Below are 25154 nucleotides of genomic sequence, written 5' to 3' on the forward strand. Positions count from 1 at the left end.
TAGGGACCTTATAGAGTTCAGTCAAAGAGAGACAGGCTTACTTCTCATTTCTGTGCTAGGGTAAGGACTGGGGCTATATCTATTGAAATCTAGTCAGTTAACTCCTCACCCTAACCTAAGCCTTGTGGCCCTTAACACTTGGTTAACACAGAACTGAAACATCTCTTCCCCCTTCACCTCCCCTGATGTGTGTGTGTGTGTGTGTGTGTGTGTGTGTGTAGGGGGGCTCTAGATTCAGCTCATGGGCTCACTGACCAGTTTTTGGTTCCCTCTCTTTGGGTAGGTGGCATTGGTGGTAAAGAACCAGCCTGCCAATGAAAGAGACATAAGAAATGTGGGTTCAATCCCTGGGTCAGGAAGATCTCCTGGAGAAAGGCATGGCAACTCACTCCAGTATTCTTGCCTGGGAAATTCCATGGACAGAGGAGACTAGCGGGGCTGCAGTCTATAAGGTCACAAAGAGTTGGACATGACCGAAGCGACTTAGCACACTTGGCCTCTGGATATTGTCCTTACTTTATGGGGAACTTATTTGTACATTTAAAGTTTTTAATTATTATTCAAATGTAAACACATTTCTAGGGTTTTTTTTTTCAGCAGAATTTTCAACTTATATAGATCTCCATATACTGGCAGAAGCAGGAATCCCTAAATTTACTTTAAAAACATAATCTTTGACTCTGAGGCTAGTGAAATAAGATACCCACACAATAGATTATGAAAAGAAACACCCTAAAAATCAGTTTGTTCCTTTCCCCCAACTCCTCCTTATTTTCGGTTTATTAGTTTTGCTGTGCTTCTCATTAAAAAGTATGTTTATAAAAGTATAGTTGTAACTCCAGAAGGATTAAAGATGGAATTCCTTGGAATGGATTTGGCTTCTAGAAGCATACAAATTCTTACTGTGTTGGTTTATCTTGAAATCAGAAAGTAACTTTCACATCTTAGACCTGTAAAACTGCACAAAGAAAAAGTGAAAAAATGTTTTCTATGCGTAAAGGGTTGTGAAATAATGAGAGCACACACAAAATGCTGGGATGATGCTCTTGCTTTCACACCTCTACGTCTGCTGAATCTATTCCCTAAATCTCTATTCCCCTAATCCCTCTCCTCTCCCTGTCATCCTTCAGTACTACCAATTCAAGTTACAACAACTAATCCCCAGGGGGAGACAGTCCTAGCCCTGTCTTCCCCCTTCCTTCCCCGCTAACCCTCCTCCGGTTAATCTGACTGTACTGTAAACCTTTGTGGTTTACTATTGTGCAACGTCCCCCACATCTCCTTCACCCTCCTTTCCCCCAGCCCTCCCCCCCAAATCTGGGGAACTCCCGTTAAGGCAGTGCCACTGGCATTACTCATTCATCCCCATTCAGACTTTCCCCAGCATTTATTAAGGGCTCTCAGCTCCTGCCTCTCACTCGCACTCTCCTCCGCTCCTTCTGCACTTTGAGAGCCTCTTGCCTCGTCCCCTCCCGACAGCGGTGGGAAGAACGTCGTCTCTCCAGCAATGCATATCTCTGTGATTCTGTTTTGTGCGCTCTGGTCTGCAGTGTCGGCGGAGAACTCAGATGATTATGAGCTCATGTATGTGAATTTGGACAACGAAATAGACAATGGACTCCATCCCACTGAGGACCGTAAGTTCATTTTTACTGTTTCTCTGCTAACCCTTAACTACATATCTACCTCCTTAGGTCTAAGTACTATACATATATTTTGTTGCCAATGCAATAAACAACAACAACGAAAAAAGAGTTTTGCGAAAGAGAAAAGCATGTCAGGAAAGGAGGTTTCATAAAGTTACTTCTCTCAGATACGTAATGGGTCGGATTGTATGAAATCGCCGGTATTCGCCTGTTTTGAGCTCCATGAACGGCAATTTCATCGAGTTCAACTTATAAACTTGCAAGGTTTTTGCAGGTTTCCTTAAAGGGAAGGGGGTACTGGGGACGGGCTGTCACTTGGCGACCTCGAGGGAGGTCGGCATTTCACAAAGAACACCCGAGGGAGGTTCAGGTCTGTAATGCGTGTATGTTCCCCGCTCTAGCCACGCCGTGCGACTGCAGTCGTGAGAACTCCGAGTGGGACAAGCTCTTCACCATGCTGGAGAACTCGCAGATGCGGGAGGGCATGCTGCTGCAGGCCACCGACGTCATGCTCCGGGGCGAGCTGCAGAAGCTGCAGGCCGAGCTGGGCCGGCTGGAGGGAAGCCTGCAGAAGCTGTGCGGGCCGGAGGCCCCCTCCGAGACCAGGCTGGCCCGGGCGCTGGACGACCTGCTGCAGGCGAGCCGCGATGCTGGCCGCCGGCTGGCGCGCCTGGAAGATGCTGGGGCGCTGCGACCGCAGGAGGAGGCGGGGCGGGCCCTGGGCGCGGTGCTGGAGGAGCTGCGGCGGACGCGGGCCGATCTCCGAGCTGTGCAGGGCTGGGCAGCCAGCCGCTGGCTGCCGGCAGGTAAGGACGCGGGGACTGGTGGGGATCCCTGCGCGGCTTCGTTTTCAAAGCGCGAGTTGCGGGAAACCGAGTAAGCCAACCAAGCCTCTAAGGGGAGGCTTTAGTGTGAGGAAACACACTGGCTCACACCCTTCTGTTTCAGCATGCGCGGGTCACAGAGCTCAGATACATCATAAAAGGCGGGAAAATTGCTTTCAAAAGTAGTCAGTCTTCAGTTGTGAGGAACCCAGAAGATAGCTGTGTAGGTAACCATCACAGTCTTGAAATAGACCTCAAGGGCCTCCAGACTGACATTTGATCGGACCAGGCGTTAGAGAAACTCTATTGGCCAGTTATAAGAGTGACTGCTCTCAATGTCCAGCTTCCCTCCGTTAGGGATTTCCACTTCTTCTAATTTTAGCCTGCCTCTGTCTTTAAGGGAGCTCTGGTTCCCCGCGCTATTTCAGGACCCAGCCTAATTTTAAGGAACGTTTTCCAGTCCCTGGGCTGGCCCCTTCTCCCTACCAGTTCCAAACAAGAGACTCGAGGTTGAATCTGATCTCCCAAGGCCCCCTGCCCTGAGCCCCCAGGGTCTGTGAAATGAGCTCCAGAGTGAGCTCCAAGGGTGTGAAGTTTGGAATAAACCAGCAGCTGAGGGATCCACAGTGGAACAGTCGGATGTAGGAGCTAGTTGGCATCCAGGCAGTACCTCCAGGGATGTGGAGGATCAGGGTGAAACAGAAGAGAGGCAGTTCAAACCAGATGCAACCTGTCAAAGTCCCATGTGATACTAGTGAACTTCCAAACATATGTGGGCCCGAAATAATACGTTTTAAAGATGCCTTAAGGAAATATAGAGAAGATTTGGAGCAAATAACACTCCTTTATAAAAAGTCAGAATTTCTAAGAAATGGTGCTATAACAATCATTTGTGGGTTATATTAGAAAACCCATGTTCTAGGTAAGAAAATATAACATACACTTTTCCCTGTTCATAAGCAACTTATGAACAGAAAACAATTACACCTTTTATGTCCAATAAAGCAACTCTTACTATATGGGGTAGGAGGTAGAATCAAGCATATGTGAGAGCATTTTTCATTTAAAATTGCAGATATGATACCAAAATACCAGTCTTTCCTAAATAATTGAGGACTGTTTATCAGTACAGAGCATGTTTTTTAAAGTAGGGCTTTAGAGGGGGGGAAATCATAAAATAAACATACAATAGATCCTTAGTATAAGTGACAGGACAAACTATAATTCTCTGGCAGTTTTAATGGATTAAATTTCTTGTCTTTTGCAAACCATGTAAAATCACTGCACATATCATGTACTGGGAAAACTGAAGAGTTATGCTAACTTTCACCTCCACCTCTGCATACCAGTTAGAGCAGAAGAAGGATGCATTTCTGAATTCAAAAGTGTTAATTCTTATTACATCCATTCATATATTTACCCACATGCTTTGATTTTTCCTCTCTTGGTTTCCTGCCAGCTTGGCTCCTAAGGGATTCCTAATCATTCAGTTGTCAGCCTCTTAAGAACCTGGTTTTAATTTTGTTTGGTCTTTGATAATATAATCAGAAAAAACCTATTAGTTAAAAGCCATTTCATGCGAGAGTTTCTGACATTTTAAAGACATATCAAGGGTCTCAATCACCGACCCCCAAAAGAAGCCACAGAAAAAACTTGCCAACATGCAGTTCTACTCATTGAACTTACATAACCAGTGCAGCCTAGAGGGGAAGCTGGGTCTCTGAGAGGCAATCAAGGAAGGCTTTGGAATGCAATCCTGACTGACGGGGCTGATTTAAACAGGAAATCAGTTAATTAGATTGCAGTAGGCGCTCTCTCTGAACACTGTTTTACTGAAACATTAGACAATATCTAAAATGCCCAAGCATATGGTGATCTTTTGTTCCATGATCTTTGTTGGATTTAAATAACAGCTAGAAAAGTATGCATCTACCAATCTCATTTTCAAAAAGAATCAAGCCTCATTAAAAATTGATTTTAAAAAATCTTTAGAAATTCAAATTATTCAGGGAAAAAGTTCATACCAAAGTATGGCAGGACCAATTTTGTGCTTTAGTGTGATGGTTACTTTTATAGGATTTTCTGAACCTCAATATCTTCTTTGACTATTTCAAAAGGATAAGGTCCATCTGCTTAATTTTTCTGGGTTGGAGCCCACCTTTCAGCCACTTGTAGACTGTTAACTTAGTTTACCACACTTCAAATGGACATTTGGTTCCTGCAAGTCTTATTTACCCCTTAGTCTTCAAATGCTCTGGGAATTTGCTTTTTAAAGCTATCTTATGGTAAATCTTCCTTAAAAGGTTGTTATAAAGTGAATACTTAGCTCTAATTTTTGTTGTTGTTTAGTCGCTAAGTCATGTCCAACTCTTTTGTGACCCCATGGACTGTAGACCACCAGGCTTCTCTGTCCATGAAATTTTCCGGGCAAGAATATACTGGACTGGGTTGCCATTTCCTTTTCCAAGCCCTAACTTAGATTTTTAAAAAATTCTTTCATTGGTCTTTTATATGTATATATTTGAGTTCAGCACAAGGCAGAGCTCACTTATTAAAGCTTTTAGCATATTATTTCCCAGAGACACTTGAAAGGTCTTCACTTTAGCATCTTTAGCTCCCTTACAGGCCATGTGACCTGGAGATGGACAGAGGTGGGAGCTCCCACCCCTCAAGTTTGAAAGTCTCCTTCTAAGTGTGTATTAGTGGAAATATGTCCTCCATCCGGCCCCTTGGAAGAATTCACTCTTCCTTAAAGATTTTCTGTTAGGGCTTACATAGTACTTGTAAGCATTGGGACAAAGAATTTGTAAGCATATCTTTGGTCTACAAAGTATTCCCTGGTGGCTCAGAGGGTAAAGTGTTTGCTTGCAATGTGGGAGACCTGGGTTCGATCCCTGGGTCGGGAAGATCTCCTGGAGAAGGAAATGACAACCCACTCCACTACTCTTGCCTGGAAAATTCCGTGGACGGAGGAGCCTGGTAGGCTACAGTCCATGGGATCACAAAGAGTGGACATGACTGACCAACTTTTCTCACTCTTGGTCTACAAAGTTCTTCTCAAATGTTACATACTTGTTGCTTACAGACTTGCAGAATTTAGAAGGAGAAGGGAAGAGCCTTTGACAGATAACTGTTAAGCCTGGAGAGACTGTAGGGCTCATCAAAAGCTATACAGCTTGCTAGTAGTAAAACAAACTGAATTCCAGTTCTTTTAGCCAAATCCAGAGGTTCTTCTACCACTAAGAGGCAGTGCAGTGTGCTGGTTAGGGTTATGGCTCCTGCAGCCAGAATTGTTGTTGTTGTTCAGCTGCTAAGTCATGTCCATCTCTTTGTGACCCCATGGATTGCAGCACACTGGACTTCCCTGTCCTTCATTGTCTCCCAGAGTTTGCTCAAACTCATGTCCATTGAGTCAATGATGCCATCCAACCATCTCATCCACTGTCACTCCCTTCACCCTCTGTCCTCAACCTTTCCCAGCATCAGGGTCTTTTCCAGTGAGTCAGGGCTTAGCATCAGGTGGCCAAGTACCCAAGTTCAAACCCAGTTTCACTATTTCTCTGTGTGCCTTCTTTTCCATTTAAATGCTTCCCTTAATGAGACAGTTGGATTTCCTTATTCCTGTTTTCTTTGTACTATAGAGATTACACTTGGGCCCCTCAAGTCATAACATATTGCTGCATGTAGTTTTCAGTTGTAGTCATTAAAAGGCCCATCCTAAAATACCTAACTGCCAGAATCATTTCAAAATGAATTTGTATTTTCTCTCATATTCTTACTTTCTTGCCACTCTAGGTTGTGAAACAGCCATTTTATTCCCCATGCGTTCCAAGAAGATTTTTGCAAGCGTGCATCCGGTGACACCAATGAAACTCGAGACTTTCAGTGCCTGCATTTGGGTCAAAGCCACAGAAGTATTAAACAAAACAGTCCTGTTTTCTTATGGCACAAAGAGGAATCCATATGAGATCCAGCTGTACCTCAGCTATCGGTCCATAATGCTTGTGGTGGGTGGAGAGGAAAACAGACTGGTCGCTGATGCTGTGATTTCCCTAGGAACGTGGACCCATCTGTGCAGCACCTGGGATTCAAAGAAAGGGCACATGGCCTTGTGGGTAAATGGTGACTCGGTGGCCACTGCTGTTGATATGGCCACAGGTCATGTTGTTCCTGAGGGGGGAATCCTGCAGATTGGGCAAGAAAAGAACGGCTGCTGCGTGGGTGGTGGCTTTGATGAAACATTAGCCTTCTCTGGCAGACTCACAGGCTTCAATATCTGGGATGGTGTTCTCAGTAACGAAGAGATAAGAGAGGCCGGAGGAGCAGAGTCCTGTCACATCCGGGGCAATGTGGTTGGGTGGGGAGTCACAGAGATTCAGCCCCACGGAGGAGCACAGTATGTTTATTAAGGGCTGTGAAACTCTACTTGAAGCCAAAGAAATAAACTCGCATCTTAAACATATGCCAGTTGGGAAGTTCTAAAAACCTGAATGCATATTAAGAACACTTGAGATTAATGAAGGAGAGAGTTGAGATCAATCTTTATTTATCTTGGCAAAATACTGAGTAAACAGTTGAAAGGGAGACTGGAGAAGGCTTTTGGGGATATTGTTACTAGATTTTATGCCATGGTGCTTTCAGATTAATGCTATGTCTTTGTCAGATAAACTCTCCAATAATTAAAAAGGACTGTATGAATGAACAGAAGGACAATTGTTTTACTTTTCTTTGGTTAATTTCATTTTGGCCAGAGATGAATTTTACATTGGAAGAATAATAAAATTTGTTGTCCATTGTTCATTGGTATAGGCCTTATTATGAAAAAATGATGATAAAACATATTTATACTACAATGTGACTTAACAAATACAAATGTAGTTTATGTGTTATAATCAAATGTCATTTTTTTGAGGAGATAGTTATATAAGTTATATTGTAAAATGGTTTTGTATTAATTTTATTAAGACTATTTTTGTAAAGCTTTACTGTAAATAAAATATTTTATAAAACTAGTCCATGTCATCTAAGTATATATTTAAAATGTCTGGAAGCAAATCCACACTTCTCATTTTTTTATCTAAAGCAAACACTAGTTTTCAGATGCTAACCTACTATGTGAATAGTAATGGTTAGTATTGTTAGAGGTGCTTCCCCGGTGGCTCAGTGGTAAAGAATATGCCTGCAGTGCAGGAGACTTGGGTTTGATTCTTGGGTTGGAAGATCCCCTGGGGAAGGAAATGGCAACCCACTCCAATACTCTTGCCTGGGAAATCCCATGGACTGAGGAGCCTGGTGGGCTACAGTTCATGGGGGTCACAAAAGAGTTGGACACAACTTAGTGACTAAACAACAACAATATTGTTAGAAACAAACTATAGAATTGTTTTAAGCATTGGCTTTCTATAAGTCATAAGAAAGATGATCATAGCTAAGTCAATTCATCTCTCTGGGTTTTAGTTTTCTCAGCTGAGAAATCAAGGAATTGAAGAAATGATCCCTTCCAACTTGATAATGCTGTGAACATACACAACTTTCTGTCCCATGTATACATGGAAAGAAAGTATGAATTATCAAAATTCTCAGATTCACATGATGCCTGCAAGAGATGACTGAGGATTCTTATTGGGGTTGTTATTTAGTCACTAAGCTTGGCTGACTCTTTGGTGACCCCAGTGACTGTAGCCCACCAGGCTTCTCTGTCCATGAGATTTCCCAGGCAAGAATACTGGAATAGACTGCTACTTCCTTCTCCAAGGGATCTTCCCCACTCAGGGACTGAACCCGAGTTTCCTGCATTGGCAGGTGGATTCTTTACCACTGAGCCACCTGGGATGCACAGGACTATTATAAGGGAGATCTAAAAATGTGGAAAAGAAACAATGACTTCTGCCCTTAACACATATCCCATTCTCTTACTTATGCATAAAGGAGAGGACAGTCAAGGCCCGTCATCCTGTAGATGGGGATGTAACTCCCTACCACACTAATGTTCTCCTCCTGTGGAGGCCATGCAAGGGCTGATAGTGCAACATCTCAAAGCCATTTCTGAACATCAGTAGGAAATGTAGTAGAACCATGGTGATGATGTGTCTGCCTAAAGATAGGGCCTGAACAGCCACAAGTCATCTCCTGTTCATGAGGTTTGGAGAAGAGAACCAATAGTAATTAGCAAACCACATTTTGTAATGAACTAGCCTGGTCCTTGGGCTTCTCTGGGGGCTCAGTGGTAAGGAATCTGCCTGCCAATGCAGAAGACGATCCCCTGCAGAATGGCAACCCACTCCAGTATTCATGCCTGGGAAATCCCGTGGACAGAGCAGTGTGGTGGGCTATATCGTCTATGGGGTTGCAAAAGAGTTGGACATGACTTAGAAACTAAAACAGCCTAGACCTTAGGCTACTTAACTCTGGAATTTCTCAGTAAAAGGAGGGGGTTGAACATGTAGTATCTTTTAGCAGTGAAATTCTATAAATCTAGGAATCTTTGCGGAGAAGGCAATGGCACCCCACTCCAGTACTCTTGCCTGGAAAATCCCATGGATGGAGGAGCCTGGTGGGCTGCAGTCCACGGGGTCGCTAAGAGTTGGACACGACTGAGCGACTTCACTTTCACTCTTCACTTTCATGCATTGGAGAAGGAAATGGCAACCCACTCCAGTGTCCTTGCCTGGAGAATCCCAGGGACAGGGGAGCCTGGTGGGCTGCCGTCTCTGGGGTCGCACAGAGTCGGACACGACTGAAGCGACTTAGCAGCAGCAGCAGCAGCAGGAATCTTTGAAGATATTCAAGGTATTTGCATAGCTTCACACTTCTTGTGAGACTCACAAAACCAAGCTGAAATGTCTCAAAGAAAATCATTCCCAAGTTTGTGGTCACAAGTCAGTCTCAGAGCCTTGGAGATTACATATTTCAAGATTTCAGGCACAATGGTCATATGCAAGTCCCTGATTAGCCACTGTCTATATGATTCCAAATGTTAGAGGAGGAAATACTTGACCAAGCCTTCAGCAGAGAGTTAGGCATGCTTGCAATTCCTTTCCACATTGGAAAGAGACCCTAAATGATGCCGGCCAAGAGGTATGCAAACTCATATGCTGTTAAGTTAAATGTAAGGGAACTTTAAAATTTTTAACAGGAATAACATGTTGAAGGCAGAGAAGAAACAAACTGGAAAAAAATAAGCAACCACTGGGTTACAAAAGTAGAAATTTCATCTACACTCAATCTGAGTAAGTATTTTAAAGACTTCCAATTGTTCCCTCTATTTTCCCTCTTTTACCTAAGAAACAGAATTCTGATTTTTTAATGGTATGTATGGCCACTTGGAGTAAAGTTTTAATTTTCCAATATCAAGTGCAAAACTAGACGTGGTCAAATGACTAAATTCTGGCTGATGGTGAAATACTGAATGTGATTCCCTATCTCTTCCTCTATTAAAGGGAATTGATTGATTAGAATATGGTAGAAATGGCTAGAATTTCAGCAAACATCTTAGATTTAGCACAACAATATAGAATAAGCGTAGGTCTTTAATATTATGATCCTGTCTTGACAGCCCTAGGCTGCCTGTCCCTGTACTTCTGGTACAAAAAAAAAAAAAAAAAAAATACACATATACTTTTATCTTCTTCAGTCCACTATTGGTTGATCACTTAATCTAATCCTGATCCAGTGGAGCAATTTTTCTTTTTAATAAAGAAGACCAAGCACTTTATTCCTTCAAAATACTGATAGACTACCTGTACAAAATACATTTTACAAATTTCAGGAAGCTGGCTAACTTTTTATTTACACTAATAGTATTTAATGAATTTTAGAATACACAGTGTCAAGAAAAGGAGGAAGTAAGAAATGCATGAAACTGAGATAAAATATCTAAAAAGAAATATCAGCATGCTGGCTTAGTCTAGCACATTGGCAAAGAGTCACTCACCAGGATGGTTACTGAGGGCATCTTATTATAGCACAGTAAAAGAATCATGCACGTCATTCAAAGAAAAATATGTGTATAATTAATACATAATACATTAAAAGAGTCGGACATGACTGAGCGACTGAACTGAACTGAACATTACACTTACAAAATATAAAACATTGTGTGTGTATGCTAGAGTGACCAACTGTCCTGGTTTGCCTAGGAGCAACCCAGTTTTAGTACTGAGAGTCCCAGGAAATCTTTCAGTTCCAGGCAAACTGTCACAGTTTGCCATTCTGCCACTCTAGTACATATATATGTACAGCAGTAGAGCAATATTTTTGCAAAGATAGTAACTTACAAGATAGAGTTGATATATTTTCCTTGTCTGTTGCAATGTGAGTCGGCTTAAAAATTTTTTTTAACTGGAGGATAATTGCTTTACAATGTTGCATTGGTTTCTGCTGTACAACAATAAGAATCAGGTATAAGTGTATATATACCTCTTCCCTCCCATTCCAGCCCCCATCCTGTCCCTCTAGGTCATCAGAGAGCAGCAGACTGGGCTCCCTGTGTTGTCCAGCAGCCTCTCATTAGCTGTTTATTTTACACACAGTAGTGTATGAACATCAATGCTACTCTCTAGGTTTGTCCCACCATCTCCTTTCCCTCTGTTTCCACAAGACAGTCCTCCACATCTGCATCTCTATTCCTGCTCTGCAAATAAGACCATCCATGCCATTCTTTTAGATTTCATATATATATATATATATATATATATATATATATACATTAATAGGAGAAGGCAATGGCACCCCACTCCAGTACTCTTGCCTGGAAAATCCCGTGGATGGAGGAGCCTGGAAGGCTGCAGTCCATGGGATCGTTGAGGGTTGGACACAACCGAGCGACTTCACTTTCACTTTTCACTTTCATGCACTGGAGAAGGAAATGGCAACCCACTCCAGTGTTCTTGCCTGGAGAATCCCAGGGACGGGGGAGCCTGGTGGGCTGCCGTCTATGGGGTCACACAGAGTCGGACACGACTTAAGTGACTTAGTAGTAGTAGTATACGCATTAATATACTATTTTTGTTTTTCTCTGACTTACTTCACTCTGTATAACATGCTCTAGGTTCATCCACCTCATTTGAACTGACTCAAATTCATTCCTTTTTATGGCTTGGTAACATTTTATACAACATATATTTCATATATTGTATATTGTGGACAATTTGTACCACAACTTCTTTATCCATTCATCTCTCAGTGGACATCTAGGTTGCTTCCAGGTCCTGGTTATTGTAAATAGTGCTGCAATGAGCATTAGGGTACACGTGTCTTTTTGAATTATGGTTTTCTCAGGTATATGCCCAGTAGTGGAATTGCCAGATCATATGATAGTTTTATTCCTAGTTTTTAAAGGAATCTTCATACCGTTCTCCATAGTGACTGTATCAGTTTATATTCCCACCAACAGTACAAGAGGGTTCCCTTTTCTCCATATCCTCTTTAGCATTTACTGTTTGTAGATTTTTTGATGCTGGCCATTCTGACCGGTGTGTGGTGATACCTCATTGTGGTTTCCATTTGCATTTCTCTAATAAGTAGTGATGTTGAGCATCTCTTCATGTGTTTGTTGGCCATCTGTGTATCTTCTCTGAAGCAATGTCTGTTCAGGTCCTCTGCACATTTTTTGACTGGCTTGTTTTCTGATATCAAGTTGCATGAGCTGCTTGTATGTTTTGGAGATTACTCCTTTGTCAGTTGCTTCATTTGAAATTATTTTCTTCCATTCTGAGGGTTGTCTTTTTACCTTGTTTACAGTTTCCTTTGATATGCATGAGTTGGCTTTTAATCAAGTATTAATTCCTTAAAATATATCCAGAACAGTTGACTATTAAGTATACATTACAGAATCTTAGAGCTAGGTATTTATTATACTCAATTAACTTCACCTAAATAAACAGATTATCAAACAAAGAAGAAATTATCATTGATTTTTATTTCATCTCTTGTTAAATTTTATATTAGAAAGCTCTTTGAGAAGCTAACTAAGGCCAAATGTTTCTAGAGCTGTATTGTAGCCACTAAGAAATAGCACTCAAAAAGTTAAAAATCTTGGTCAAAGTAATTGTGTGTGTTCACTTATATATTCCTTGATTCAGTGAACTTGAAAACTCAGATTGATGATCCTTGTATTCTGTTTTATAAATCCAGAGTATAGAAGAAAGCTTCCTGGGCTTGGGGTCAAGAACACAGCATTCAGATCCTAGCATTATCATTCACTAACTAGATGATGTAGGCCTGCCAATTGATCTTTATGAGTCTCAAGTCAGCCAAGAAATTGGGGATAACAGCACTTGCCTAACTTGCTGAAGGGGTATAATAAAAATAAAATAACGAGAGATAATGTATCTAAAAATGTTTTATAAACCCTGAAATAATTTTTGAAATGAAATAGTTACCATAAAAATGTTTTTCCAAGTTGTTCCCAGTGGATTTAACAGAAAATAAGTGAACAAAAATACAAACAAACAAATACAAAGATTCCTTTCCATTGTGGGTAAGTTACTCTCAGAGCTTGGCCCATGGATGTTCATAACTGTGTAGGCTTTATTCTACTTTACAGCAACATCTGCTGGTGAAGTCAGGAAGGTGCAAACTCTGACATGCATCAGGTCTAAGACCTGGTTAACAATTCAGAAAACATTCTTTTCTGATTCAAGATGTTTCTCTATTTCTTGATCTACATTTGTACTGATTTTTATAGCATAAAATTTAATATTTCCTTATATGTATTAATGTTCAGGTTGAATATTCTTAATGAGAATTACTTTAGTAGCCTGTTTTCTACAATATTTGATTAATACAGTTTTTTCCTCAACAAGCTGTAATGCAGTGAACTTAAAACCTTTTCCTTGAAAAATAACTGCATCATGAATTTTTAATGGCTCAGCATCTCCCCAGAGATTACAGAACTCCACAAATGATTATGAATTTGCCTTTAATTTTTTAATATGGGCCTGGTATATGACAGACAGTGATGACAATAACAATGATAATGATTATGGTGATGGGAATAAAAAGAAGAATCTTGGTAGCCACTGATGAACTGCGTGCCAGGCACTGGGCAAAGCATAATGGCTCTATCTATGTAAGGCTCACACCCACCCTATATGGTACATATTATTACTGCTACAGTAAATGGGAGGTCAATTTTCTATCTCCATTTTTCTGAGACAGCTTACCAATCAGTGGTTTGAATCTGGTCTCACATTGAGAAAGAAATAAGGTGAATTTATCATAATTAACTGGACAGTCTTTTCCAAGCTATTGCCAAGAAGTCGGAAAGGAATTTGGACTCTTGCTGAGACAAGAGTATATTTCTTTCCAAAGACTTTCGACTTAAGTTTCAAATCGTTTGAGGTCATCTCTGATTAGTGCCAGAGGACTATGTGAAACACATATGGACAGAGAGCCAAAATTCCTTATTCCGACCTCTGATTCAGAAATGCAGAGGCAAGGACGCCACTGCCCACCTTTAGTTTTGATAGTAGTGGTATGCATTTCCTTACAGACTTCCAAATCAAAATTTGGGAAGGGTTTCCCTCTAGGCTCTCAAATAATCTGTTACAGTTGAGATACCCTTATTTCAGGGGTCACCAATTATATTGTCTGCTTCCTAGGTGAAAGATATGCTAATTCATGCTGCACTAAGCATTTATTGTGCTTTCATATTCCAACACTGGACAGGTTTAACAAAGCATCTTCACATGGCAAAGAACAAGTTTTAAGAATTATTCATGACTTTTGAAAAACAAATCTTCCACTCTGAAAAGGTTCTGATATTATAAAATATTAAATTACCTTATATGATTTAAGCAGAAAACATGTTTTTAATAATCACCCAAGGGATATCCTTTTCTTATTATTAATTCAGTGGGGGAAGCATTCAACATTTCCCCATTAAGTATGATTTCAGTTGTAGGTTTTTGTAGATATCCTTTATTAGATTAAGGATATTTCCTTCTATTGCTAGTTTGCTGAGAGGTATTTTTTTTTTTTATCATAAACAGACTTGGAATTTTACAAAAGGAGAGTGTGTGTATATGTGTGTGTGTTAAGTCACTTCAGTCATGTCTGACTCTTTGCAACCCTATAGACTGTAGCCCATCAGGTTCCTCTGACCATGGGATTCTCCAGCCAAGAATACTGGAGTGGGTTGTCATGCCCTCCTCCAGGGGATCTTTCCAATCTAGGAATGGAACCCGAGTCCCTTATGTCTCCTGCATTGGCAGGTGGGTTCTTCACCTTAGCACCACCTGGGAAGCCTATATATATATATTTCTTAACTATAACCTTAATTATATATAATAATAATTATATCCATATTATATCCTCTTCATCAGTGTCAGAAAGCTCTCCAAAATGCTTAGGTTGCATTCTTCCTGGGATAATTTAACTTTTATAAAGTGAAGATCACAATAGTTCCTCCCTCATAAGCTGTTAGGAGAATTATGTTAAAAGACTAGTACCATGTACAGAACTATGGATGGAAGTTCATGACATTGTACAGGAGGCAGGGATCAAGACCATTCCCAAGAAAAAGAAGTGCAAAAAGGCAAAACAGTTGTCTGAGGAGGGCTTACAAATAGCTGTGAAAAGAAGAGAAGCAAAAAGCAAAGGAGAAAAGGAAAGATATACCCATTTGAATGCAAAGTTCCAAAGAATAGCAAGGAGAGATAAGAAAGCCTTCCTCAGTGATCAATGCAAAGAAATAGAGGAAAACAATTGAATGAGAAAGACTAGAGACCTCTTCAAGAAAATCAGAGATACCAAGGGAACACTTCATGCAAAGATGGGCACAATAAAGGAGAGAAATGGTATGGACCTAACAGAAGTAGAAGATATTAAGAAGAGGTGGCAAGAATACACAGAAGAACTGTACAAAAAAGATCTTCATGACCCAGATAATCACGATGGTGTGATCACTCACCTAGAGCCAGACATCTTGGAATGTGAAGTCAAGTGGGTCTTAGAAAGCATCACTACAAACAAAGCTAGTGGAGGTGATGGAATTCCAGTTGAGCTATTTCAAATTCTAAAAGATGATGCTGTGAAAGTGCTGCACTCAACATGCCAGCAAATTTGGAAAACTCAGCAGTGGCCACAGGACTGGAGAAGGTCAGTTTTCATTCCAATCCCAAAGAAAGGCAATACCAAAGAACGCTCAAATTACCGCACAATTGCACTCATCTCACACACTAGTAATGTTCAAAATTCTCCAAGCCAGGCTTCAACAATATGTAAATCATGAAATTCCAGATGTTCAAGCTGGATTTAGAAAAGGCAGAGAAACCAGAGACCAAATTGCCAACATCCGTTGGATCATGAAAAAGCAAGAGAGTTCCAGAAAAACATCTACTTCTGCTTTATTGACTATTCTACATCCTTTGACTGTATGGATCACAACAAACTTTGGAAAATTCAAGAGATGGGAATACCAGACCACCTGATCTGCCTCCTGTATGCAGGTCAAGAAGCAACAGTTAGAACTGGACATGGAACAATGGACAACAGACTGGTTTCAAATTGGGAAAGGAGTACATCAAGGCTGTATATTGTCACCCTGCTTATTTAACTTATATGCAGAGTACATCATGAGAAATGCTGGACTAGATGAAGCACAAGCTGCAATCAAGATTGCTGGGAAAAATATCAATAACCTCAGATATGCAGATGACATCACTCTTATGGCAGAAAGCAAAGAAGAACTGAAGAGCCTCTTGATGAAAGCAAAAGAGGAGAGTGAAAAAGATGGCTTAAAACTCAACATTGAGAGAACTAAGATCACGGCATCCGGTCCTATCACTCCATGGCAAATAAGTAGGGAAACAGTGGAAACAATGACAGACTTTATTTTTTTTTTTAATTTCAAAATCACTGCAGATGGTGACTGCAGCCACGAAATTAAAAGATGCTTACTCCTTGGAAGTAATGCTATGACCAATCTAGACAGCATATTAAAAACCAGAGACATTACTTTGCCAACAAAGGTCCATCTAGTCAAGGCTATGGTTTTTCCAGTAGTCATGTATGGATGTGAGAGGAAATAAGGAAATAAGTCCTGAATATTCATTGGAAGGACTGATGCTGAAGCTGAAGCTCCAATTCTTTGGCTACCTGATGCAAAGAACTGACTCATTTGAAAGACCCTGATGTTGGGAAAGATTGAAGGCAGGAGGAGAAGGGGGTGACAGAAGATGAGACAGTTGGATGGCATCACCGACTCAATGGACACGAGTTTGAGTAAACTCCGGGAGTTGGTGATGGACAGGGAGGCCTCATGTGCTGCAGTCCACGGGGTTGCAGAGTCGGACATGACTGAGTGACGGAACTGAACCAAACTGGGTACAGAGCAAGAACTCAAACGAATGTTAAGAATTCTTTATGCATTGCTAGAACTGTTTTCCTAAAATTTTTATTTATGATATGTGCATCTATGTTCATAACTAAGATGAGTCTATATTTTTCTTTCCTATATTGTCTTTTGGTATTTATATCACTGCTAAATCTGCCTTATTTCCTTGTGGCTTGGCTGGTAAATAATCTACTTGCAATACGAGAGACCTGGGTATGATCTCTGGGTTGGGAAAATCCCCTGGAGAAGGGAAAGGCTCCCCACTCCAGTATCCTGGCCTGGAGAATTCCACAGACTGTACAGTCCATGGGGTCGAAAAAAGTCGGACCTGACTGAGCGACTTTCACTTTCATGCCTGCCTTATAAAATTAGTTGGAGAATGTACTTCTTTTTCAATTATATGAAAAAGTTTAGATAAGACTGTAATCACTTATTTCAAATTTGTTCTAATTTGCATATAGTACTAAATGTAGTAGCCTTCTTCTTTTTTTTTTTGGTGGGCTGACTTAAAAACGCTGACAGAATTATTTGATACAGGGACATTCAGGTTTTCTATCTCCTTAGCTCTCAAGCACAAATAAAGAAAACATTCTGGTCATGCTTTTAATCCTCTCTCCAAGAAGGACTTTTACAATTTCTTTTTCACTGGGAGAATTCAAAGAACACAAAACAGACAAACAGATCTAAGGAATTTAAATAAAGGAATTCGTAGTTATATTTAATGTAAAAGTAAACAGTATAACTTATATACAATCATTAATAATGGGAAATAGCAAAAAACTGGCTTGGAACTAGCCTTCAGGGATAAATATTTAAGCCCATCTGACAGTCTCTTATGATTGATTTGGGCTTCCCTTGTGGCTCAGATGGTAAAGAATCGCCTGCAAAGCAGGAGACCCTGGTTCGATCCCTGGGTTGGAAAGATGCCCTTGAGAAGGGAACGCCTACCCACTCCAGTATTCTTGCCTGGAGAATTCCATGGACAGAGGAGCCTGGTGGGCTACCGTCCATGGGGTCACAAAGAGTTCGACACAACTAGGCAACTAACAGTCATGTCCAACTCTTTGAGACCTCATGGACCTCCAGGCTCTTCTGTCCACGGAATTCTCCAGGCAAGAATACTAGCTGCATTGGATGTACCTTTCAATAGTGTTTTTTAAAAAGAAGGTAGAACGGTTCTGTTCATAAAATTTACAGACAGCAAGAACTTTGGAAGAATTGCAGATATATTGAAATGAAAGGATCATTATCAGTTAGATCTTGGCATGCCAAAGCAATGAACTGAATCTCTTAAGATGTATAAAGGAATAAAAATAAACATTTATATAAGGCTTGCTGCTGCTAAGTCACTTCAGTTGTGTCTGATGCTTTGTGATACTATGCACTGTAGCCCACCAGGCTCCTCTGTCATGGGATTCTCTAGGCAAGAATATTGGAATGGGTTGCCATGCCCTTCTCCAGGGATCTTCCCAATCCAGGAATATAAGGCTTCAGTTCAGTTTAGTTCAGTCGCTTGCCCAGCATTAATTTACAACACTGTTAGCAACAGTGGACTTGGGGGTTATCTACTCCCCATCCATGTGGTTCTGCTGCAGTTTATTATGAACTCCTGCTCTGAGGGTGGCTCACGACCCAAGTCCAGCCAGTTGAAGTATGATATGCCCCTGCAACAAAGATGGATTGGTTCAGAAATGGGCATGTGGCCCATGTCAGGTCAAACAGAGATATGGAATTTTTTTCTTAACTGGTATTCATGATAATGTGAGTGGAAGACAGAGAGGTCCATTACATGAAACATGAAAGTGAAAGCAATCCACAGGAAGCAGAACTGAGTAATGACTTTGGGGATCACATTTGAGTCCTGAATCAAGCCATATGGGAAGTCTGATATACTAATGCATTTTTTTTAGTCATGCGTGCCAATAAGGGACTCCTCCTCCTCCTTCTCTTCCTCTTTTTCATCATCAAACTATTTATACTTGGGCTTCTGTTACTTAAAATATAACTAATTGGTAAGTGGGATAATAATAGGACTTTGGTTAAAGAATTCTTGTGGGAATTAAATGACTTAATTGGTATAAAATGCTTAGTTCAGCATTTGGCATAAAGGGAGCATGAAATAAATTCTAGCCACTGTAGTTATTACTGCTATTACAATTATTATTGTTATCACTGAATGGATGACAATTGGTAGGAATTCAGGCACTTCCCGGGTAACTGAATTTTATAATTCCAGTCTTATAAAAACTCAGATCAAATCAAACAACTAACACTTTAGCATTTTCTGCATAAGTATAAAAATGGGAGAATAAGGATTAGGATAATATAAATCAAGGAGGAAGATCTAAAGGGGAGAAAACTAAGAAATGTCAATGTTTAGCAGGGTATACATACACAGATTTGCAAAGCAGGAAACTTACTATTCAAAGACACCAAGATCCCTTCTGTTTCGCAACTCAAAGTCTGATAGGTTTGTGTGAGTGACTGCAGTATCTTACAGACACATCAGTCCTAAAAAACTAACCCTGAAATATTCAGTTCCAACCTTTCATAGGTTAAATTATCATTTATTTTATGATGGTTTGCATAGTGCCGGATCAAATCAACTAAATCATTTGTTTATTTCAAATACTTGCAGTGAACTCAGAAAGTGTATTTTGTGTTTCAAAAGATTTCTTTGTCATTGAAAGTGCATTTCAAAAAAATTAAAAAAACAAATACATGAGCTAAGTTCTTGGCTGCTACAGAGAGACAATTTAATGTTTTTCCGTCATAAATCAGTTACTTGCAAGTCTAACTACCATGATTTTAAAATGTGTGGCATGTATAAGTGTTTGTAATTCCTATAAAATCTGTACCAAATATGTAGCCAAGGTGATAAAAAAAGCATAATTGCCTTCCTGGACTTCTAGCAAATTTAAGATCATATATAAAGAGAAATTAGCAATTCATTCTTGTAGCTGAAGAAAATGAGAAGTGAATAATATGTACTAGTGATATCAATAAGTCTTCAGAAGGGAGTACAGGTAGAGTGATAAATTTCCACTGTCACGGCTGGGGTTTAGGCAGACGCATCTGGCAGACCACTAGGCTGGCTGGTCAGATGTCTGGGGCTAGGGGTGGATACTAAGAATTCTTCTTGGGAATGTCTGGTACATTAGTCCATGGTAGGCCATAGGTATTTTGAGAACTGGAGGATTAATGTGTTACTACCCTGACTGTACAAAAAAGATCTTCGTGACCCAGATAAGCACAATGCTGTGATCACTCACCTAGAGCCAGACATCCTGGAATGTGAAGTCAAGTGGGCCTTAGAAAGCATCACTACGAACAAAGCTAGTGGAGGTGATGGAATTCCAGTTGAGCTATTTCAAATCCTGAAAGATGCTGTGAAAGTGCTGCACTCAATATGCCAGCAAATTTGGAAAACTCAGCAGTGGCCACAGGACTGGAAAAGGTCAGTTATTCCAATCCCAAAGAAAGGCAATGCCAGAGAATGCTCAAACCACCACACAATTGCACTCATCTCACATGCTAGTAAAGTAATGATCAAAATTCTCCAAGCCAGGCTTCAGCAATACATGAACCATGAACTTCCTGATGTTCAAGCTGGTTTTAGAAAAGGTAGAGGAACCAGAGATCAAATTGCTAACATCTGCTGGATCATGGAAAAAGCAAGAGAGTTCCAGAAAAACATCTATTTCTGCTTTACTGACTATGCCAAAGCCTTTGACTGTGTGGATCACAATAAACTGTGGAAAATTCTGAAAGAGATGGGAATACCAGACCACCTGACCTGCCTCTTGAGAAACCTATATGCAGGTCAGGAAGCAACAGTTAGAACTGGACATGGAACAACAGACTGGTTCCAAATAGGAAAAGGAGTTCATCAAGGCTGTATATTGTCAGCCTGCTTATTTAACTTCTATGCAGAGTACATCATGAGAAACGCTGGGCTGGAAGAAGCACAAGCTGGAATTAAGAATGCCAGGAGATATCTCAATAGTCTCAGATATGCAGATAACACCACCCTTATGGCAGAAAGTGAAGAGGAACTAAAAAGCTTTTTGATGAAAGTGAAAGAGGAGAGTGAAAAAGTTGGCTTAAAGCTCAACATTCAGAAAACGAAGATCATGGCATCTGGTCCCATCACTTCATGGGAAATAGATGGGGAAACAGTGGAAACAGTATCAGACTTTATTTTTGGGGGCTCCAAAATCACTGCAGATGGTGACTGCAGCCATGAAATTAAAAGACGCTTACTCCTTGGAAGGAAAGTCATGACCAACCTAGATAGCCTATTGAAAAGCAGAGACATTACTTTGCCAACAAAGGTCCGTCTAGTCAAGGCTATGGTTTTTCCAGTGGTCATGTATGGATGTGAGAGTTGGACTGTGAAGAAAGCTGAGCGCCGAAGAATTGATGCTTTTGAACTGTGGTTTTAGAGAAGACTCTTGAGAATCCCTTGGATTCTCAAGGAGAATCCAACCAGTCCATTCTAAAGGAGACCAGTCCTGGGTGTTCATTGGAAGGACTGATGCTGAGGCTGAAACTTCAATACTTTGGCCACCTCATGTGAAGAGTTGACTCATTGAAAAAGACTCTGATACCTGGAGGCATTGGGGGCAGGAGGAGAAGGGGATGAGAGAGGATATGATGGCTGGATGGCATCACCAACTCGATGGACATGAGTTGGGTAAACTCCAGGAGTTGGTGATGGACAGAGAGGCCTGGTGTGCTGCGATTCATGGGGTCGCAAAGAGTCGGACACGACTGAGCGACTGAACTGAACTGAGCCTGACTCTTGGGCGAATAGTTGAGCCTAGGGGAGAGAGAAAGAATTTTAGATAAAATGGAACAACATATTTTACTGAAAACTCAGTGTCATACTTTGACGCTGGGAGCCAAGCAACCTTTCTCTGGCTCTCCACCAAAACGTAACACCAAGGAGAAAGACAGCTGTTCTTCCCATCCTGCATCCTGGCCCATGCTACCACAGTGGACTGAGGACTAGTGGCTTCTGAAATTTCAGGGGTAGTAGCAGCACAAAGAGACAGAGGTTTCCATCCCAGGCAGTGAAGAATGGGGTCATGTCCATTCCTGGGATCTTCATGGTAATAGCCACAGAGTTTGGTGGGCTCAGGGTGGTACACATGGACATCACCACACTCTGCTGTACCAAGAAGAGACTACTGGGGACTTTCAGAAATACTTGCTGTGAGAGCACTTTCCAAAAAGTTGATGCTCCACTTGAGCATGTGGGGCATGTGGCAATCAAAGCTGGGCCAAGATACGCAAGGACTTCAGACATTTGAGGCTGGGGATATTTGAGTCCATATCAAATAATACCAAATATTGTTCTTTGATCCCAAACCACACAAAAGAAAGAAGTTTCTGAGAGATCTAAAACCAAAGGAAAAACCACAAGAGAAGAGAATATTCTGACTGGACTAGCTTGATCTCTTTCATTCAAATATGAAAGCATTAACGAGATGTCCTGATCTGATGCTCCATGATAGTATTTAATACAATTACAAATCAGTTCCAAATCATGTTCACATTTAAGAAGTCTTTACACATTCTCTGGTGTATTTCATTTGGCATTTCATACTTTTGGAAAACTTCAGATGATGAGCTTTTCCATCTGCCACTGAGAGCAGTGGAACACAGTCCACTCAGTACAGACAGGTTCTGCACAGTTGGTAGTCGGACAAGATGACCAGAGGCACAGAAAACACCATCTCCAAATGACACCCATAGAGTTGGAAAGAAGCACAAAGAAGGGCCTCCCTGGTGGCTCAGCTGGTAAAGAATCTGCCTGCAACGCAGGAGACCCAGGTTCAATCCCTGGGTCAGGAAGATCCCCTGGAGAATGGAATGGCATACAACTCATCTAAGGAGTTTAAAGAATTCACCTGCCTGGTGAAGAGACCCAGACTCACCCAATTCAAGTAACCTTACCTCCAGACACCTAGCAGCAAAGCAGAGAATGCAATGTACCTCTCAATACTTAAGTCTCACTTTCCACAAACCATAGCTGTTTTATGAAAATACTTTAAAACGACTCCTAAAACACACCCCCAGGCTCAGCCTTTACACCATACCTTGGAGTATGCTCTTTACTATAACCTCGGTGTGATCAGCCAGGAGGTCCGCCTTGGTAATTGCAGCCAGGGACAGGTAGTTGGACATATTCCTGCACAGTTCCTTGTTGCCTCTGTGGAGGAATTTCACTGCAATGGGGATGGCTAATGCCATCACAGGGGGGCGGTTGTAATTCTGAGGAAATACAAGAAATCAACAAATAATAAGTGGCTTGTTCTTCATTCATTTATTCATTCATTCAAAAAATATTTATTGAACTAAGCTCCCAGAGAACAGCTGTGAAAATACAGGGCCCACTTTATCTTCCTTGTATTTGGGAATTCATGCAACTCTTGTTCTAGTTAGAGAGACTTAGAGGCAAATAGGCACTTAATAGCTTAGGCTAATGAAGGTCATGGTAAGGAAAGTGGAGGGAGATAAGGAAGCAAAAAAGGAGCTTAGCCCAGTCTCAAGAGATTGTCAAGGAAGACTTCCTGGAGAAGGTGATATCTTCACTGAGACCTGCTGGATGAGTAACAGATGCCTGGGGAATAGCAAGACAAAAGAGTAGAAAAAAGTAGAAAAAAGAAAAGAGTAGACCAAAGGAAAAGCATGTGAGAAGGCAGAGAGATGGGAGAACTTGTGCATCTGCTGCTGCTGCTAAGTCGCTTCAGTCGTGTCCGACTCTGTGCGACCCCATAGACGGCAGCCCACCAGGCTCCCGCGTCCCTGGGATTCTCCAGGCAAGAACACTGGAGTGGGTTGCCATTTCCTTCTCCAATGCATGAAAATGAAAAGTGAAAGTAAAGTCGTTCAGTCGTGTCCGACCCTCAGCGACCCCATGGACTGCAGCCTTCCAAGCTCCATGGAAGTTTGCCAGGCAAGAGTACTGGAGTGGGGTGCCATTGCCTTCTCCTGTGCATCTGGGGAACTGTAAATAGTTCAGAATGGATATGGGGTACAGCTGGGAAAACTGGGATAGAAGATGAAAGAGGGGACTGGAAAGGTAAACAGGGGTATGATTATGAAAGGTCTGGCACCATGCTAAGGAGTTTGGAATTGATCCTTAGGATAATCAGAAATCAATGATGAGAGGAATAACTCAGATTTATACTTGAGAAAAATCCAAGGAATGTTGAATAAGTTGCTACCTGACTGCATCTTAAAATCTAAAGTTTCAGCTAATGAAATTAAAAAGAAAAAAGATGAATGAACATAAGACTAAACTGAATGTAAGGCTAAAAACTAAAGGTATTCTGGATCCTGAAATAATTCTCTTTTTTATGTACTTTGTAATAGAATATTGATGTCCTTACATATAAAATAGTGCTATCAGCACTCAATTACCTAATCAGGGAATAATATTTGGAAAATACAAATTGTTTTCTTGCAAATGAATAGTGTGCCTTCCTTACCATTAATTATTCTGACAATCAACCCCACTCCTTAGGCTAAGTCTAAAGCAAAAGTTGCATAAGTGCACAATGTGTTCGACTTTACATTATTATATTAGAAATAAAAAAGTAGTTTTTCTCTAACTGTTCATGTGGAAAGTGCTTCTTTCTACCCATCGATTATCCCCTTCTAATACCTCCTACAATTCTAGGTTTGTGATAGGTGTTCAATCAACATTTGTGAAGTTGAATAACTAATGAAGAAAATGCAAAACTATAGTGATCGTTGTGATGGGGAACGCAATGTGGTGGGAGGAAGGAAGGTGAAGGGGTGGAAAGGGCCTGCTGGCCCCCATCCTCTCGCTTGGGTCACCAAGGCCAGCAATGGCCTCCCAGTGACGTCCATCTTCAGGGCTAGCAGATTGGGCAGGTGAGCTGTTACATACTCCTTAGCAGACAGGACTTCCTCAGACACCTCCCAGGTACTTCTCTAATGAAGGCAATTATACCCTTAGTTTCACGGGTGGTCAAATGACTCAGGCACTGACCAACCAGAGAATCATATTTCCAAGTGGTAAGTTCAGGGATGGACAAGTTACCCAACTATAATGGAGGAGCTATTCAAGGGCCCTGTGAAAGAGATTCTCTCTCTCTTCTGATGTATTCGAAGTGCTGGGAATGGATCAAGAGTAGCTATCATTTTGTGACCTCAGTAGCAGAGAATCTGTATGAGATATGAGGCAACACGGATCTGAGACAAGAGAAATCTGGTGACATCATTTGAGCCCAAGTGTCAGTCTGTGCCTGAGGCCAGTTCTATCCCTAAATGTTTCTAAATGAGCTAATAAGCCTCTTGTGCATAAGTTTT

At 41.1% G+C, this 25154-nt stretch overlaps 2 protein-coding genes across 9 annotated transcripts in view; one reads left to right on the top strand and one right to left on the bottom strand.

Moving 5' to 3' along the window:
- The window catches only part of VEPH1 (ventricular zone expressed PH domain containing 1), a 300739-nt gene that overhangs the window by 201694 nt on the left and 73891 nt on the right, over positions 1 to 25154 (bottom strand). For all 8 annotated transcript variants that reach the window (XM_086391814.1, XM_086391800.1, XM_086391821.1 and 5 more), the window contains one exon: positions 22913 to 23087. In XM_086391814.1, coding sequence (XP_086247940.1) covers positions 22913 to 23087 — 175 coding nt within the window. The remainder of the gene's footprint in view (positions 1 to 22912; positions 23088 to 25154) is intronic.
- Positions 1256 to 7482, top strand: PTX3 (pentraxin 3). Its single transcript, XM_086391898.1, has 3 exons — positions 1256 to 1637; positions 2048 to 2452; positions 6266 to 7482. Exons 1-3 carry the CDS (start codon positions 1508 to 1510, stop codon positions 6877 to 6879), a joined length of 1149 nt encoding a protein of 382 aa, XP_086248024.1. The 5' UTR covers positions 1256 to 1507; the 3' UTR covers positions 6880 to 7482.

The sequence above is a fragment of the Bos grunniens genome, chromosome 1 (assembly GCF_055505025.1).
Source record: "Bos grunniens cultivar Pamir isolate PY7600 chromosome 1, Bosgru_T2T1.0, whole genome shotgun sequence".
NCBI classification, from domain to species: domain Eukaryota; kingdom Metazoa; phylum Chordata; class Mammalia; order Artiodactyla; family Bovidae; genus Bos; species Bos grunniens.